Source organism: Sarcophilus harrisii, chromosome 3, assembly GCF_902635505.1.
Source record: "Sarcophilus harrisii chromosome 3, mSarHar1.11, whole genome shotgun sequence".
Lineage (NCBI taxonomy): Eukaryota > Metazoa > Chordata > Mammalia > Dasyuromorphia > Dasyuridae > Sarcophilus > Sarcophilus harrisii.
Window position 1 is genome coordinate 330,582,674 of NC_045428.1, and position 18,552 is coordinate 330,601,225.

Consider the following 18,552-nt stretch of genomic DNA (forward strand, 5'->3'; position numbering starts at 1 on the left):
CTCTCTGTCTCTCTCTCTCTTTCTTCCCCTCCCCCCTTTCTCTCCCTCCTTTCCTCTCTCTCTCTCTCTTTCTCCCTCTTTCTCTCCCCCCCTCTTTGGACCAATTGGTGGAGCCAGGTGACCACATTCATCCTTCATGAGTTATAAACATAGAACTGTGGAGATGGGCATCACTGAAGTGTGTATAAACATAGTGAATTAGGTCCAAGTAGTTATTGCCATTATCACTACTAATAATTCATTTGACAAAACAATTGTTCATTGATATTTGACTCTTCGTGATCTCATTTGGGTTTTTTTGGGCAAAGATACTAGAATGGTTTGCCATTTCCTTCTCCAGCCTATTTTGCAGATGAGGAAACTGAGGCCAACAGGGTGAAGTGACTTGCCCAGGATCACATAGCTAAGAAGTGTTTGAAGCCAGATTTGAACTCAGGAGGATGAGTTTTCCTGACTCAAAGTCCTACATTTTAGCCACTGCACCACCTAGCTGTATTGACATAATAATAATAATAATAATAACAACAAATGTTTTCTATATTAGTGGCGGTGCAAGTATGAACCTCTAAGTGAAATGACTTGCTCAGGATTACAACGTGGTCATTAGCCGAGTCAAAATTTGAATCCAGGTCTCAGAATTGCCAATCCTGTCCTCTTTCCACTCTATCACTTTATGATCTATTTGTCTCTGTGTGTATATGTATGTGTATGACTGAACATGAATGAGCAGTATTCTTCTGTGCATTATTTGATATGTGTATGCATTCCCGGAGTATGCTCACTTGTGGCATCCCCACACTGCTGGGCAAAGTTGCCGGAGTCAGAAACAGAGCTCCTTTCCCTATGAATAAGGATGGATGATGCTATTCTTGATGATGGTAGTGGTGATGATGAGACACCCATTTCCCTTGTGCTGCTGTTTTTGCAGCTTTCTTGGAGCTCCTGTAGCTTGCCTTACCTTCAGACTCCTTACGTCAGGCTGACTGGGTTCCCTCCCCCCTCCCCCCACCAGAGAGAGAGAGAGAGAGAGAGAGAGAGAGAGAGAGAGAGAGAGAGAGAAGAGAGGGAAGAAGAAGAGGAGGACGAGAAGAGAGAAACACAGAGAAAGAGAGTAACCGAGAGAGCGCAACGGGAAGAGAGACGCACACTCCCACACCAGGAGCTGAAGCCAGAGACAGAGGCAGAGACAGAAACGGAGGCAGACAGAGGCTGAAGCAGAGCCTCGGAGCATCAGCACACTTGAAATCTGAACCGCTATCACTGTGTGCTTGGGGTGCGTCTCCAGCTTGCGGCCACCGATCGCGACGTCCTCGTCATGCCCGCTGGGCTCCGAGGCTCTCTGAAGCAGCCCCAGTGTGGCCGGTCAGGTTGCTCCGGTCCCGAGCGCTTCCGCTGAACTTCAGCGGGGCGGTTCGGTGCTGGAGGGGGAGCGTGGGAATCCGCACGTCGGGGAGGCGGCCCCGACTCAGCTCATCCGGCCCCTATTTGCGGGGAGCGGGGTGACCCGCGCCGCCTCACCATTACTTCTCCCGGAAAAGAGGACCTGGTCGCTATCGCCTCTCGACTTTGGCAGAGGCGGAGGCGCGCCTGCCTGGCCGCCGTCGGCGTACTGCTGGCCATGGCCCTGGTATTGCTTATTGCCGTGCCCCTGCTCCTGCTGCAGGCTGCGCCCCCCAGTTCGGCACACTACGAGATGATGGGAACTTGCCGCATGATATGTGACCCCTACAGCGGGGGACCCGGGGGAGGGCCCGGGAGTCCAGGCGGCAAAGCCGCCCCAGGTCCCAGCACAGCTGCCCTGGAAGTCATGCAGGACCTCAGCGCCAATCCTCCTCCCCCGTTCATCCAGGGACCCAAAGGAGAACCTGGTCGGCCGGGGAAACCGGGCCCCCGAGGCCCCCAGGGAGAGCCAGGACCCCCTGGACCGAGAGGGCCCCCGGGAGAGAAAGGAGACTCAGGAAAACCCGGGATGCCCGGGTTGCAGCTGGCGGCGGGCGGGGCCGGCGGGGGCAGCGTCGGGGCCATTGGTGGTGGCGGAGTAGGAGGCGGCGGGGACGTCGGTGAGGTGACTGGGGCACTGAGCGCCGCGTTCAGTGGCCCTAAGATAGCTTTCTACGTGGGCCTGAAGAGCCCCCACGAGGGTTACGAAGTACTCAAGTTCGACGACGTGGTCACCAACCTGGGCAACCATTACGACCCAACTACAGGCAAGTTCAGCTGCCAAGTGCGGGGGATCTACTTCTTCACCTATCACATTCTCATGCGAGGCGGGGATGGTACCAGCATGTGGGCAGACCTCTGCAAGAACGGGCAGGTCAGTCTCCCTTCCTTGCCACCTCATTTCTTCTCCCTCTTTTTCCCTTCCCGGGGTCCTTGCCCCATCCTCCCTTGCTCCCCAGATTGCGAAGCCCACCTCCGCTCAGGAATGTATTGCGTTCAGAACGCATCTCCTGCCAGGCCCTCGGCCAGTCAGGGGACGCTTATATGGGATCGCTATCCCGAGCTCTTTGGCTTGAGTCTCCAGGAAGTCTTAAGATTTGTGGGTGTCGACCCTCTGCATAACCACGATCCCCCTATATGAAACGACTTTCCGGGCCAGATGGCTTCTACCGCTCTGCCCCAGCTCCATGTCCTGAGATCGGGAAATCCTTTCCTCTTAAGGTACCTGACCAAGTAGTCAACTAATTTTCCCGCTCCGAGATCTTTTTCTGCAGTTCCCTTTTCTTCTTGTCTGGGGCGTTCTCCTTTTGCCCCCTTCCCAAGCCCGAGAGATTCCCTCACCTTTTCTCCTCCGCCTCTGACATTCCTCCCCCAAACTCTAAACGTCCAATTAAGCAGCAGCAGAAAGGAGGAGACCCGAAAAGAGTTGCCAAAGTTTGGGGGGAAACCCCGCTGAGAACTGGGGTACGTGAATGTCTTTTACAGGGGGAGAGAGCCGCGGGCGCCAAAGGGTAAGGAAGACGGGCGGTGGGAGAGGGCCAGAGAGGCGGGGGGAGGGGCAAAGGGGCGCCTCACTCCAAGTAGCCCCCGCCGGTTCCGTCTCCCCAGGTCCGTGCCAGCGCCATCGCCCAAGACGCGGACCAGAATTACGACTACGCTAGCAACAGCGTGGTGCTGCACCTGGACTCCGGGGACGAGGTCTACGTGAAGCTGGACGGGGGCAAAGCGCACGGTGGTAATAACAATAAGTACAGCACTTTCTCTGGCTTTCTTTTATACCCCGATTAGGCGGCGGGAGAGGGGACCGACGCACTCCACCCCCTTCTCCCTCCTCGGCCGGAGCGTGGGGTGCAGCTCTTTTCTGCAGGACCCTCTCACTTCACGGCAACTCGTCACTTTTCGGTTGGTACAGAAATCAAACCACATTCCTCCTCCACCTAGTCAGTCAGTCCCCACTCCCCTAGCCTGCCATCAGTGTATCTGTAATCTCGCTCGCTCGCTCCGCTGGGGCCCCAGACAGAGTTCTGGCTCAAGATTCGCCTATCGTCGTTGGGGGAGGGTTAGGGAAAGGGAGAGAAAGGGGACTCGGATGGGGTGTAGGCTCCAAAGGTAACTACTGACATACTTACAGAAACTGTGAAAAAAAAAAAAGCGGATGAGACTGGACAAGTCCCGGCAAAGGGATCTTCTTTCCCCCTTCTGTCCTCGGTTCTGAAATTCTTCGGAAATGGAATCTCCTGGGACCCCTTGCCTGGGATGTGGGCCTAAATCGGCACTTATTTATAAGGAGCTCTACAAAGTGTCATTCTCTGTGAAATGAAATACTTGTGCAAATATCCGTGTTTGTCCGCAAAGCCAAACCAAACAAACACCAACAGAAACTCAGCCAACAAACCGCGCCTCACTCAAACTGTGAAACATTAAATTGTGTTTTTAGACAACAGCCTCCTTTGTGTTTCTGTCAGCATTACTTAGTCAGCCCCCCCTTTCTTCCCCACTCTCAGACTTCATTTTTTATCCATGGATGGAAGTTGTGGCTCCAGAGCAACTCCCATCTGGCCCATAGCATCCATTCCTCAATTGTTTCTCCTCTCTTTTAAGGGGAAGTAGTATGAGCGGCAGAAGAGAGGAAAGGATCGGAAGGGCAGGGATATAGGCAAGTCAACAGCTGAGGACAGGATGGGTTTCAACTTACCTTCCTGGCTCTCTTGAGTGTTTACCTCAGCACCTGTTTTCTTCTTCTTTTTCTTATTAAAGTTTTTTATTTTCCAAACATATGCATAGAAAAATTTCAACATTCACCCTTGCAAAACTTGTGTTCCAAAATTTTTTTTCCCTCTCTTCCCCCCACCTCCTCCCCTAAATGGCAAGTATTCTAATATGTTAGTGCAATTCTTCTATATATATTTCCACAGTTATTATCATCAGCACCTGTTGTTAAGAGATTCTCCATATAGATAAAAGAGTTGTGGAAAGACATGGCTTCTAAGATCCCTTCCAGCATTTAGTCTGATCTTATGAAATATAGTAGGAACCTTTGCACCATAAACTATACTATTAAGTCCCTGAGGCCTGCTGGGTGTGTGAATGATAGACTCCGAAATAATAGGCGTGAGTCCAGGGAAGAGTAGCCAGTTTCCATTGTTTTCAGTTCTGCAGGCTGCTTTCTCACCTATCAAACCTAACTGGGCCCTGTCCTTGTCATTTTACCTGGGACTGGTAAAAGAGAGGAAAGGGCAAAGATCACTGACTTGTAATTGATGATCAGGAAAGGAATAAGGAAAACGATTTTTCCTCTGCAAAACAGGGGCAATATTAGGATACTTGTTGATAGAGGGTTTGGGATTTTTGCTCTTTTGATTTTATCTATCTATCTATCTATTTTTGCAGTTACTTGGTAGAAAAAGAAAGTGTATTACATACCTGGAATTAATATATACATACACACAGAGCCCACATACACTCATTTTGACACTACTTTTGCCCAGGCATATTAATCAAGGTAATTACTGGATCCCCTAAAAACATTTTACCTCAAAGATTCTGATTAAGTAAATTAGACATTTTTCTTGTGTGTTACTTTTTAAGACAATTGCTTTCATTTTTCACTTAATTTTTTGTAATAACACACTTTTTGTGGACACAAGCCCATACTTTGACATAGTGTATCTATTCCAGATTACAAAATGTACAAATAAGCTCAAAAATAATTTATCATTCCTGTGTTTACACAAAGGAATTTGAGGGCAACTTCCACTTCTAATACACAGAATTTTATTATTATTTTTCTTGTAATGGGTGAATTCAGTCAAGCATCATGTTATTTGGAAAACAACCTTTTTGTAATTTGTCCATATTTGCTTAACTGAATTCATTTAATTGTTTTCAAAAGACTCTGATTGAATTCTCAATTTACAAAAATTGTGTACAAATTAGAGTTTTGGTGGAGATACTTTGTATCAATCCTTATAACCCTAGAAATAGTTTTGTATCACTTGACTGTTTTAGAAAGCTGGGGGTGGGGTATGGGGAGAAGAGAGGGAAGGATCAGGGCTCCTTAGCCAGGGCAGCATCTGCAGATATCCCAGAATGTTTGTGGTCCTGGTGTAGAAAATGCAAAAATGTTAGTCTGTGGTCTGTACATAGACAAGAATGCATACCAAATGTATGCCTATATGGAGTAACTCTAAAGTGATGGAGTTGATTTTCTTGAGTGCCTTAGGAAAACCTGTCATTATGGGCACAACCTTGTCCATATACATATATACACACAAATGCACACGTATATTTTCATGGCAGCTTCTGCGCCTGATGTCCCTATTTTGGCATATATTAATTCCAAGAGGATGCTAAAAGCTGTGATTCCCATTTAAAAGACAATTATGCCCCCTGCCTAGTTTCCTGTTGACATTCCTTTTTATGCTCCTGGTTTATTTCAATAATGTTTTTATTGTCACTCACTTGAATATGAGTGATGATTGCATCCTTTTTGAGTCCTGAGCTGGAAGCCTCACTGAGAGCTAAAGAAAAGGAAACAATAAGAAGAATCACCCAAGCCAAACCCTCAAACCCAGCCCAGCCTGCTAATGAGGACATGAGAGGGAGGTGGGAATGGGTGCAGGGAAGGGAGTCCATAAACAAGTACATGTGTTATACACTTATCAATCTCCAATGCTTTGTCGATTGTATCATTCAGAAATGAGATTAAAACCAAATGTCTGAGACCCAAATGAAGTCTAATTGCTATGGATCTGCAATCCCCACTGGGTCCCTAATCCTTTTTGACTTATTCCTCCCCTTCCTCCGATGAGATGGAGCTTAGACACAAAGCCCTCGGTTTAAATTTCAAAAATTAAAATTGACATGCAGCGGTGTTCCCGGGAGCGGGGAGGAATTTCTAAGGAGGTGCCCAGGCTTGGCTTTATCCCTTGCATTAAGAAGCAATTTGTACTTCTAACAAAGACCCAGCCATTCCCCTTTGGCAAAAGGGCAATGAAGATGCCTTGCGAGGGAATCACTGTTCACAATACTTAAACAAATTTGAATCTGAGATTCTTGAATCTGTATTCCCCAGTGCAGCTGAGGCTTCTTGCAATTCTAATGTCGGAGCTGGCGGAGAGGAGCCGCCAAAGGTGTCAGCTGCTAAGAGGATGATAGATTGATGAGGCGATGGGGAGGCATAGGCCTGGGATGGCACTCTGCCCTGGCAGTGATCTCGGCATCTGCACATTATCAATGTCATGGGGAGGCCTGAACCACCCTCATCAGCCATCTTATTTTCCCCTTATCTCTCATGTACTAATTATTGGGCTGGATGACTCCATGGGAAGGAAGGAGGAGAGAAAGAAAATGCATTTTGCTACTGCAGAGATGTCTTACCCACATAATGCCATGAACAATTGCCCCCCCCCCTTTCCCTGCCCCTCTCTTCAGGAGTCCCTGATGGAAGTTTATACTGCCTGCTTGGCACCTCTTGGGGAAGGAGAGAGGTATAGGTTTTTCAGGCTTGGGTTATGGGAGTCTGAGGTGAATAGATGATGGATAGTTTGGTAGAAAAGAAAAAAAAGCAAGAGCAACTATTTTTTTTTTTCAGTCATGATACTGGGGGACTGAGTAGATAAGAAACCAAAGGAGATCTTTTTTTTCCGGAGGAATCATTATCTTTTTCTTAAACAGAAGGTATCTCAATCAATATTAATATCTACTATTCATATGGCTTTTTATGTTCTTCTAAAGATATTTTACATCTATTATCTCATTGGAGTCTCACAGCAGCTATGTTGAGTTAAGTAATGCAAGTGTGGTTATCTCCATTTTGTAAGTGGGAAAGTTGAGATACAGAGATCCATTGAATTTGGAATCAGAAGACCTGAGTTGAGGTCATATACCTTTACTTCTTACTAACTTCACTGATCATGGAAAGCCTCCCAATCCCTTTGCACCTCAGTTTTCTCATCTGTGAAATGAGAGTGTTGAATTAAGTAATCTCTAGGGTTCTTTTAACACAGGGAAACTATGATTTACACAAAGTTACATATAAGTAACTATTAGAGCATAAAATCAAAACTATGATCTCTTACTCTGAGTCTAATTTCTCTTTCTCAAATCAATCCATTTCTCTATTAGCATCCTGGCTATTTTTGAGAAGAGAGGGTAGGTGAGATATAGAATAATGGACCCAGCATAAGCTGACCATTCTCTCCATCCTGTATCTTTTCCTCAAGATATAGCTTAGTGGATAGGGTGGGCTATCATGAAGACTGATAGGGGATAGGATGGGATAGTTATGAAGACTTCCTTTCCTGGGAGGTCTTCCAACAGTCTGGACAACAACCATATGTAGGGCATGTTATAGTGAAGATTCCTTTTGTTTATGGGTTTGACTAGCCAATGAAGTCCTTTCAAATTCTTAAATTTTTTGATGCTGTGAGTGTTAGAGTAATAAAATTCAAATTCTGTTTCTTGCAGGTCATGTGACCTTGGATAAAAGACTGAATCTTTCTGAATCTCATTTTCCTCATCTTTAAAATGAGGATATGTATACCTGTGCTTAGAAGACTATTAGGCTGAGTGGCTACTTATGCGCTCGCACACACATATAAACACACACATATACATGTGTTGGAAATTTTAAAGCACTCTCTAATTGTCATTGTTATCATTCACTCCCGAGTTCCCAAGACTGCTTTTACTGGGCATAAACCCTATTCTCTTGGTCTCAAAAAGGAGAATGGCTTTTTTAAAATTTTATTTTAGTGAAAGGTCAAGGCTATGTTTATGTGGCATAAAAGGATCTGGAAAATTTTAAACTATTTAGTTCATTTAATCCATGTAGCCAACCAGATTGGGAAATCTATTTTATTCTAGTCTAGTCACAGAAATCTAAATGTTCATATTTGACTGTCTACAAAGATCAAAGGACTATGTAAGTCCAAAGTGCCAAATTTCAAGTTTTATTTGTGCTACAAATATATCCCTATTCTAAAAGAGGCTCTTACTTTCTTCATTCAATTCAAAGCATACTTTTGCCTTCTATGCCAGTCACTATAGTAGGTGCTTGGGAAACAAGACCAAATTCAAACTAGTAACTGCCCTCAAGGAGCTTACATTCTAATAGGGGGAATTAACTTATGTAAAGATGAGTAAATATTATGCATATATATATTATTTAGACACAGACATATATTATATACATATACACAAAGTAATTTATAAGGAGGGGGAACTAAGAACTAGAGGAATAAAAAAAGCTTGTAGAAGAAAGCAATTAAGTAGAGAAATTAGAAGGAAATTAGAGATTCCAGGAGACTGAAGTATGGAGATACAATATCCCAGGCATAGGCATGTGCAGAAGCAGGAGGCTAGAAATAGAAATGTTGGGCACAGGGAGCTCCAAATAAAGCATTTTGGCTGGAACATAGAGTATATGAAGGGGAGCAGTATAAAATCAAAAGGACTTTAAATACCAAACAAGTTGGTAGTTTTTTCTAGTTTTCTAGAAGCAATAGGGAATTGAAATTTCTTGGGCAGAGAAGTGACATAGACATGTACTCTGGAATATCTATTTGGACAATGTATGGAGGAGGATGGCTTGGAGAGGGAAGAGTTTGGAGATGGAGGACTAATAAGAAAGTTATTTTAATAATCTCTGATGAGATGAGAGTCTGAATTAGAGTAGAAACTTTATGAGTTGAGAGAAGAGTATGGGTGCAAGAGATAAAAAATAGAATTGTTAAAAATTTACCTATTGATTAGATATGGGGAGGAAAGGGAAAGGAGGGAATTGAATATAATTTCAAGATTGTGAACCCACATGACTAGAAATTTGATGTAGTCTAGATAGAAATAGGGAAGTTAGGAAGAAGAAGGACTTTTGGGAGAAAGATAAGTTTTGTTTTGAACATGTTGAGTCTGAGATAAGCATAGGACACCCTAGTAGAGATATCACAGGTATACATTTCCACTAAAACTCAGGAGAAGCATGAGAGTTGGACATACAGATTTGATAGTAATCTACAGTGGAACCACTGGGGCAGGTGGAGGGAGGAGAGAAAGACAGAGGGACAGAGAGATAGAGACATAGAAACAGAGACAAAGAGAGACAGAGAAATGGAGAAATACAGACACAGAGATAGTCATAGAGAGATAAACAGAAAGATGGGAAGAATGACAGAGAAAAAGACACAGAGACATAGAGAAGAAGGAAAAGAAAAAGATGAAGAAGAAGGAGGAAGAGAAGGAACAAGAAAAGAAGGAGAAAGAGGAAGAAGATGATGATGAGGAGAGAACAGGATATAGATGATGAATTTGCAAAGAAAGATGAGAAGAAATAGCCAGATGGATAGGAGGAAAAACAGAAAAGAGAGTGTTAAGAAAACCATGGAGAAGAGATTATCCAACTATCCAGGAATTTTGGGGTACTTAAGAGTGTCAAGAGAGAGCAAGAATGATGAGATGTGAGAAAAGACCATTGGATTAAGTCATTGAGAAGTCACTGGTAAACTTGGAGAGAGTAATTTCAGTTGAGTGGTGGGTACAGAAGATAAATTACAAAGGGCTGAAAAATGAGGAGTGGAAAGTGGAAAAGTGGAGCCAAGTAATATTGACAGCTTTTTCTAGGATTTGGCTGTAAAAGTGAAGAGGTATAGAGGGTGATAGTTTGAGGGGTGATTACCTTTGAATAAGAAACTTCTGTAAAGAGTTAGGCGGTATAACTGAAGTGGGACATAGAAACATTTCCTTTTTCTCTTTCTGAGGTAGTCAGTTTCAGGTCTGATAGATCTAATTGATCAAGAGGGGATAAACACCAGAAGATGAATCTGGTAAGAATCCTACCTGGTAAGGTTTGAAACAGATGGCAACTTTAGGCAGCTGAGACAAAATATCTGTGCATTCTTTTGTGCTTTTGCTGCTGCATCAGTGACTTTCTGGGTTATGAAAGCTGAGAGTAAAGCAAGTCATTTAAAGATAGAACCAATATAGACAGGGATTTTCATAGAAGTACTCTGATAAGGATGGGGGAAGAGTCTCTAAGAAAGAGGTTGAATTGTCATTGAAGAGTGTTTTCAATTGCTTCTTATTATCATATTCTGATCTTCAAGAAAACTTTTTTCCTCTTAAGGAATGTAATAATATGTGTTTCCACTCATGTCTCATTATAATAAGGAAGTAATCTTGGAATACTAAAGGCCTTAGCTTATCTAAAAACAGACATCATCAGTAAGAGGATGACCAACAGCTATTGTCCATGGCAACTTATTGAATGAGAATGTGTAGTGATCTATAGTGGTAGAAATGAACATCTAAATGACAGATAGATACTTGACCTAGAGTCAGGAAGATTTGAATTCAAATTTGACCTCAGACTCTTACTAGCTGGGTGACCCTGAACAAGTCACTTAGATCTGTTTGCTTCAGTTTCCTCATCTGTAAAATGAGCCAAAGAAGAAAAGGCCAAACGACTCCAGTATCTTTGTCAAGAAAACCCCAAATGATGTCATAAAAAGTCAGATATGACTGAAAATGCCCAAACAAAAGACAATGACATGACATCTACACAAATAAATGTGATACAAGGTATTCTGTAATAAACACTATGAGATAGTATATGTACTGTGCTTTGCAAATCTTAAAAGGCCAATTAAGTTCTTTTTTAAAAAAATGATCAAACAAAAAGAAGACATCTGGCCAAATTTGAAGGAAAAATATTTCAATAGATGGAAATATGGAGAAGATACATTCCAGACATAGGAATGACCTGTGCAAATGAATAGGCTTCAAGTTGTAGAAAGAAATGGTTGGAAGGTGAATTTGGCAGTCATATGAACAATGAGTTGGATAAGGTAGACATTGAAGGCAGAGATGTCAGATAATAGGCTGTTATAATTCTCTAAAAGAGAAAGGAGGGAAGTGCAAAAATGAAAGAGACTGTGGGAGTGCAATCAACAGGATTTGGAAGCTTTATAAGATTTGGGGATAATGAAGAGAACTGAGTCAAACTGATTGTGTGATTTAAACTTGGTACTTTGGAGGATAGTGATGATTTCATTAAAATAGGGAAGCTGATGGGAGGGAATTGTTTAGGAAGAAAAATGCTGAATTCAATTTTATAGGTGAAGAGTTTGAAGAGCTGATGATCAATAGATGAAGATGAATGAATGAATAAGTAAAATGAAATCACATACAAAAAAGAAAAAAGCTAATGGCAGAGCCTTAGGTGAAAACTATGGAGATTTGAAAGAAGTAAGATTAGGAAAGGAGAGAACAATATGGAAACCAAGAGAAGAGAGATTATCACAAAAACAGAATAGTTAATGATGTCAAGTGTTATAATGAATTATAATTTATGCTATATTAGTTATTTCCTTGTGTCTAGCTCTAGACTGAGGCAAAATGAGGCTCAGAAATAAAATGATTCTCTTAAATTGGCTCCCAAGATTTGATCCAGTCTATGTGAACTCAGAGGAAGATGCCATGGCTTTGTAGAGTGTGTGTCTGGGGGAAACATGTTGTTATTGAGTTGTGTCCAAATCTTCATGACCCCATTTGGAGTTTTCTTGGCAAAGATACTAGAGTGGCTTGACATTTCCTTTTCCAGCTTATTTTACTGATGAGAAAATTGAGATGAACAGGGTTAAGTGACTTGTTCAGGCTAACATAGCAAATAAATATTTGAGATAGTCAAATGCCAAATTCGAATTCCTAACTCCAAGCCTTGCACTGTCACCTAACTGCCATAGTTAAACTCAAATGTTCCTAAATAAGATTTCTAAGGTCAAGCAGATCAAAGGATTTAGTCTTTAAAGCCTTACTTTTTGTCATCTGCATTGATAGACTTTGCTCAAATCCTGATGATGTCTCCTTGATGCAATGTGAACTTACTTGGTTTTGGTCCAGTGGTCCATTGATACATTAAAAAAATAGTTGATTTATTTACAGCCAGTTTCAGAGCATCTGGGTTATGCTCTTGGAGGAAGTCTTTAAGAAAGAGTAATTATCTTAAGGAGAGAACCAGAGATGAAGGAGGTCTCACACAAAATCTCTGCCTCCTTGGGATAAAGCTTCTATGACCTAAGAGAGCAGATAGTCATATGACTTCAGAAATGGCAGGAGTGGAGTAAGGAGGAATCCTTGGATCAAACCAAGAACTATAGACGTGGATTTGGAATAATAAAGGGTCAAGAACTGGAGTTCTTGGTGGAAAAATTCCTGGACCAAGTCTCCTTCACTTGAGAAAGAATTCTTGAATAACACTATATTCCGGACAAAGTGGAGAAATTCCTGCATCACATAGTAGGCAGAGCAAAATAATAGCAAGTACTGGACTTATTATGTAGAGAAGCAAATGTGTATAGCTTTTCATTGATCCTATGTGTAGTATTATCTGGGCAGTTGTAGAGGGAGTAGTGTTGATTCTCAATTCTTAGTTTTTTCCTCTTTGGAAAGTCTTCTTTCACATCTGAGGACCATATAGATCCCTGTAATGTTGGGGTTCAACAGAGGAGTAGAAAGTCAATATTAGTGATTGTACGTACTTTCCTTTTTTTGGGGAGCCCTCAATCAAGTTTGTATTTTTAGTTTGGAAGAATTGTATAAAATTTTGGGAAAGAAAAACTTATTGGAAAGATAGTCAACACTTGAAGAGTAAATGCTTTCCCCTTGAAGTGAGACCTAAATCCTAAACCAGTCCAGAGAATGGCATATGTGCCTGGGAAGGGTGGAGGCTTACTAGAGGGGGAAGGAAAAATATTTTGTTTTTATGAATTTGAGAGTAAGTCCTTTCTGTTTTGCATTTTTGTTCACATTAAATAAAGCCTGTCCTATATTTGATGTATTATTAGTATAAATGCTTGTTTAGGAGCTAAGGGCTCTTTTGCTTTTTCTCTAGAGGCTATGAAACAAACCATATTCCCATGCTCCCGGGGGGGGGGGGGAGGCAAAATGAGCCAAATTTTTATGTTTGGAAACTGAGGACATGAACCAAAAAGAGTTATTTGTGTGCCAATCCACTTGTAAATCACATAAAATATTTTGCTCATAATAAATACCCAATAAACCTTTATTGAATTAATTTATTTATTTACCCACTCATTATTTTATTCATTTCTTCATTATTTTCCCATTTATTCATTGGTCCAGTCATCTGTATCATCATTTCCTTAGTAAGCATTTAGTTAAACAGATACTGTGGGCCATGTCCATTGCTCAGTATTGTGGGCAAATATAAATGGAGCATAAGAATACTAATAGCACTTATATTCTTCATATTTACTCTGGCATCCATCCATGTTACATGTTCTTTCTTGTTTAATGTGTGCTTTCTTCATCACCACCAGCTGGACTATAAGTATCTTGAAGAAAGGGATCTTTTTAAAAAATATATTTCTTTTATAATTCACTCAGGATTTTGTTCAGTATTAGAAATAGTAAAGTGCTCAATAAATAACTGAATTGAAGTAGAATGAAAGGACTGATATCCCTGCCCTTGAGAAGTTTATACTTTGACTAAGGAGATAAAGCATACACATGCAAGAGTCCAAGGGAATCCACTTGCTCATAGCTCATCTAGTGTCTCTGAAGCCGACTTGGACAAATAAAAGGAAAACATTATTATTTGTATTTCATTCTTTTTTGTATGGTATTCAGACATGAGATGAGTTGTTATCCTATTTTTTTTTGGTGTTTGGTGAACTATTGCATGAGAAGATTAAAATAATGCATTTTTTGTGACAATGTTAAGGTTGTGATGTCAGCTTTACTTCTGTAGACTCTTTGGAAGCATCCGCAGTAACAGATATTGGAAATCCTATGTACTTCCTATTCTCACATGGTTTAGATTTCTTCTACTAGGTCTTATTATCATTATCAATTATCTATTATCATTCTTGGTGCTATTGCTAAATTTAACATACTTATATAGCACTTTTTATGTTCACCTGCCTTGATGCATAATACAAGTATTATATATTATTGTGTGAACTATTGTATGAATGAAGCAAAGGGATGAAGAGGGAAGAGATGTAAATAAAGGTAAGACTCAATAGGATGGATATAGGAGACTGGGGACTGAGGGAGAGAAAAGAGCCAAAGATGACTTATAAATTATGAACCTTCAAGGATAGTGATGTTCTCAGTAGATATAGGGAAATTTTGAGGAGAAGAAGAGTTAAGGGGCATGGTAAAGACTTCTTAGAAATATTAAATTTAAGGTTTAGTGGAACATCCAGGTGAAAAAATTCAATGAGCAATTGTGAAGTTGTGGATGTAGGTGTAGAATCTCAGAAGTTTAGAAGAGATTAAGGATGATAGATAGATTGACAATAGACTGAAAGCTTCTTGAGGACAATGATGGCTTTATTCTGTTTTTGTTTCCTCAGTACTTTGCACAAAGTAGAGTTTTAATAAATGCTTCTTGAATTGACCCATCAATACACATTTTTAAGGCTCCACAATGTTTCAGGCACTATGCTAAGTCACAGGAGACACCAAGACAAAAATTAGTCTTGGTCATCAAGGAACTCACATGCTATACAGAGAGACATAATGTGTACACATATAAATATATACTATATATTTCTGCATGTGCAACATACATATGTACATAAATATTGTTGTTCAGACAGTTTTCAGTAATATTTGATTCCTTGTGACCCTATTTAGGGTTTTCTTGGCAAAGATTGGAGTGGTTTGTCATTTTCTTCTTCAGCTCATTTTACAGATAGGAAAACAGGTATAAAGGGTTAAGTGAATTGTTCAGGGTCACACAGCTAGTAAATATCTGAGGCTTGATTTGAAGTCAGAAAGAGGTTTCCTTAGACCTGATATTTTAGGCATGGTATCATCTAGCTGCCCCAAACACCCATATATACATATACATTCATATTCAAGCATAAATAGATTACAAGGTAATTTCTGAGCAGAGGCATTAATAATTGGGGATGGGGAAGGAATTAGGAAAGGACACATAAAAGAATGGCTTGAGTTTTAAAAGAAACTGAATTTTTAAAAGTGGGAAACAAAGAGGAAACAAAGAGGACGTTTATTCCAAATGTTACAGACAATTTATTCAAAGGCATAGAGATGGGCAAATTGAATTAATTTTAAGAGTCATCTACTTGGAGATGTTAAGTGAATACATTATTGCTGATGAGATCATCAGATATACACACAAATATAAAGGTAAATATATGTAGACATACACCTCTCTCTCTCTCTCTCTCTCTCTCTCTCTCTCTCTCTCTCTCTCTCTCTGTCAGAGCCTTGGTAGAGGCATACATGCTTAGAAAGCAGGAATCAGATGATAATACAAGAAAGGAAACTTGATAGACCTGGTCAGTTAGATAGGAGGAGATTCAAAAAAGAGCATTATCATGGAAGTCAAAGATAGGAAGAAGATTGAGGAGCTGGAGTCATGGATAGTGTCAGAAGCTGCAAAAAGTTCCAGGAAAATGAAGACTGAGGAACTGAGACATTTTATAACATTAGATGGAACCGTTCTGACTATGGGGAATATGAGATTTGGGGTGATGCACAGGTGCTATTAAAACTCAAAGGGTTTGTAAGAAAAGAAATATATTTAATTAATTTTAGCAAATAATCATAAATTGCCTATGATCATTTAAGTAAATACTGTGCTAGGCACTAGAGATGATAGAAATTTTATATAAAACTCAAGTCTTACCCTCAAAGAAATTACAGTCTAATGAATGGCAAGAAGCAAACGTATAATTCATTTTTTAAAAATTCAACTTTATTTTGTTTTTAAGACTATATTCTCTCCCTCCCGCTCCCCATGAGAAAGCGAGAAAAAAAAATCCTTGTTACAAATATTCATGCTTAAGCAAAACAAATTCCTATGTTGTTCATATGCCTCCCTCTCATTCCCTGCTTCCCCCAAATATGTTTCAATCTACATTCTCAGTCCATCACCTCTCCACCTAGAAGAGAGCAAGCTTCTTTTATCTGGAATCCTCTGGAATTGTAGTAGATCTGCGAGTTGATCAGATTGCTAAGTCTTTCAAAAGAGTAGTTTATTTTTTACCATGCTGGTTTTTTTTTAAATTTTAAACAAATTGTTCTTCTACTCATTTCACTTTAATCATAGACACATAACTATTGCATCCTCTTTTTGGTCAGGTTTTCCTTTTCTTCTGCGTTTTCCTTTCATCCTTAGACAGCAGAAAGTGTGCAAGTGACTTGCCTGGGGCATTTAACATAAAAGTAGTTGATGAAGGTCTTTCTAATATTGCCCTGAGAATCTTCTGGATTTTATAGAAAAGTTTCTAGGGACAAAAAACTTAGAATAAATAATAACAGCATTTATATAGCACTTTAAGATTTACAAATAAGATTTTATGTTATTTAATCCTCACAATAACCTTTACAGTATATACTATTGTTCTCCTCATTTGTAGGTGAGAAAACTGAGGGCCAACAAAATTAAATGACTTATGCAGTGTTACACAATTAAGAAGTGTCTGAGACTGGATTCAAACTGGGGTGCTCCTAGTCTAGCACTCTCCATGATGCTTTTCTCCTGGGATAGTTTATCTGCAGCTTTACCTGCAGGAGGATGGCCCAGGTGAGCTCTGACGTGAGATTCTTTGATTATGACGGCATACCTCTGATAGGCAAGAGAACATTCTGTCTCCTTTCTATCCAGCATCATCCAATGAAGCTGCTGTTTTAATTTCTTAGGGACATGAAGTTTTGAGAACTCCTCTCACCCTTTTCCTCCTCACATTACAATTCCCATGGGCAATGCCAGGGAGATGAATTCCATAGATGAATTCTATCTGCCTAAACAATTAGCAACAGCCAGGCTCATTTAAAAAACTCAGACATCTCAAAAGGACATAGTTTATTTTGAAAAAAAAATACATATTAATAACTAACTTTATCTTACTGATTTGCAAAGGGACTAGTGGTTTAACTGTACTCAACTATATGGTCTCTATTCCTCTGAATCCCCAAAGTATCAAAATCAGAACTGATTGAACTGAGGCAGCATGATATAGTAATAGAAAGAAGACTGGATTAGCATCAGAAGACCTGAGTTTAATCCTGTCTCTGCTACTGTTATTCATGGGTCATGGGAGAAGTTATTTCATCTCTCTGTGCTCCTCCGTTTTCTGAGACTAGGTTATATCTAAAGTCTTTTCAATCTCTTAAACCTTTGCATCTTATGAGGTAAGACATGGTCTGGATGGGAGGGGCTGGTGAAAAGAAGTGATGTTATTAAGTATTTCCACCACACTTTGTTGTGGGTAAAGTGATTTATAGTCATCTTTCCAGATAAGGATGATGCACACTTGTCAAACCTCAGTGAAGAATAAGTCCCAGTGTAATTGGTACTGGAGCCTTAACTAAGTCAGGAGGATTCAGCTTTTGGGTTTGGCATTAATATGCAAAATTTCATTGACTTACCCAATGCCGCAATGCATAGGGGCTGGGCGCCTTGATTACAAATTGACAGCACACACCACAGTAGCTCTGGGGACTCTTGCCATGCATAGTAAGAACATGGCACTAATCCCTGTTAAACCTTCCTAGGTTCAATGCATCTCAGCCCACCCTATTTGAAAGGGTGCATCAATGGCACATCCTTGAGCTCACTGTCACTGTGGAATCTGCCTGCCATACAAAAGTGTACTCCTTGCAATCAATGAGGACTTTGCATTTCATTGTTGTGGCTTTTTCTCCCTTTCCCCCCATTCCTTTATATAACACAGGACACTGATCACCTCCACCAAGGGCATGGTATCTCAGGAGAAAGATCTGTGGGCTGCTCAGTTTTGAAAACTAGCTCCTGAAATATGTGCAATTCATTAAATACTTCTTGAATGCCTTTTGTCTGCTTTACACTTTTCTAGGTTCTATGGGAAGGGTTGGGGAGAAGGGAAAGTAGGTCTCTTGCCTTCAAGAAACCTATACTCTAAAGAAGAAAAGAAGAACTAATAGGAAAGCATCATCAAACAAGATAACAGTATCTTGCTACTGGATTTGTGATTGAGTCTCATTTATGGCCATATCAGTTTTTATAACATTTTTCTGTTCCATATCTGTGTTGGTTGCTTTAGTTGCGAGCAGGTGAATTGATTTGAATACTATTAA

General features: G+C 40.7%; 1 protein-coding gene across 4 annotated transcripts; it reads left to right on the forward strand.

Annotated features, from left to right (window-relative positions):
* The first annotated feature begins 1,079 nt into the window (after positions 1-1,079).
* On the forward strand, positions 1,080-3,878 carry C1QL2 (complement C1q like 2). Of its 4 annotated transcripts, none has more exons than XM_031959972.1 (3): positions 1,080-2,314; positions 3,049-3,175; positions 3,572-3,878. In XM_031959972.1, the coding sequence occupies exons 1-3, from the start codon at positions 1,619-1,621 to the stop codon at positions 3,706-3,708; spliced, it is 960 nt and encodes a 319-aa protein (XP_031815832.1). In that variant the 5' UTR covers positions 1,080-1,618; the 3' UTR covers positions 3,709-3,878. The 4 variants fall into 4 exon arrangements, with proteins under 4 accessions (XP_031815832.1, XP_031815835.1, XP_031815834.1 ...); XM_031959975.1 differs by lacking the exon at positions 3,049-3,175 and adding an exon at positions 3,229-3,342 and having other exon boundaries at positions 3,572-3,663; XM_031959974.1 differs by lacking the exon at positions 3,049-3,175 and having other exon boundaries at positions 3,229-3,714.
* The last annotated feature ends 14,674 nt before the right edge of the window (positions 3,879-18,552 follow it).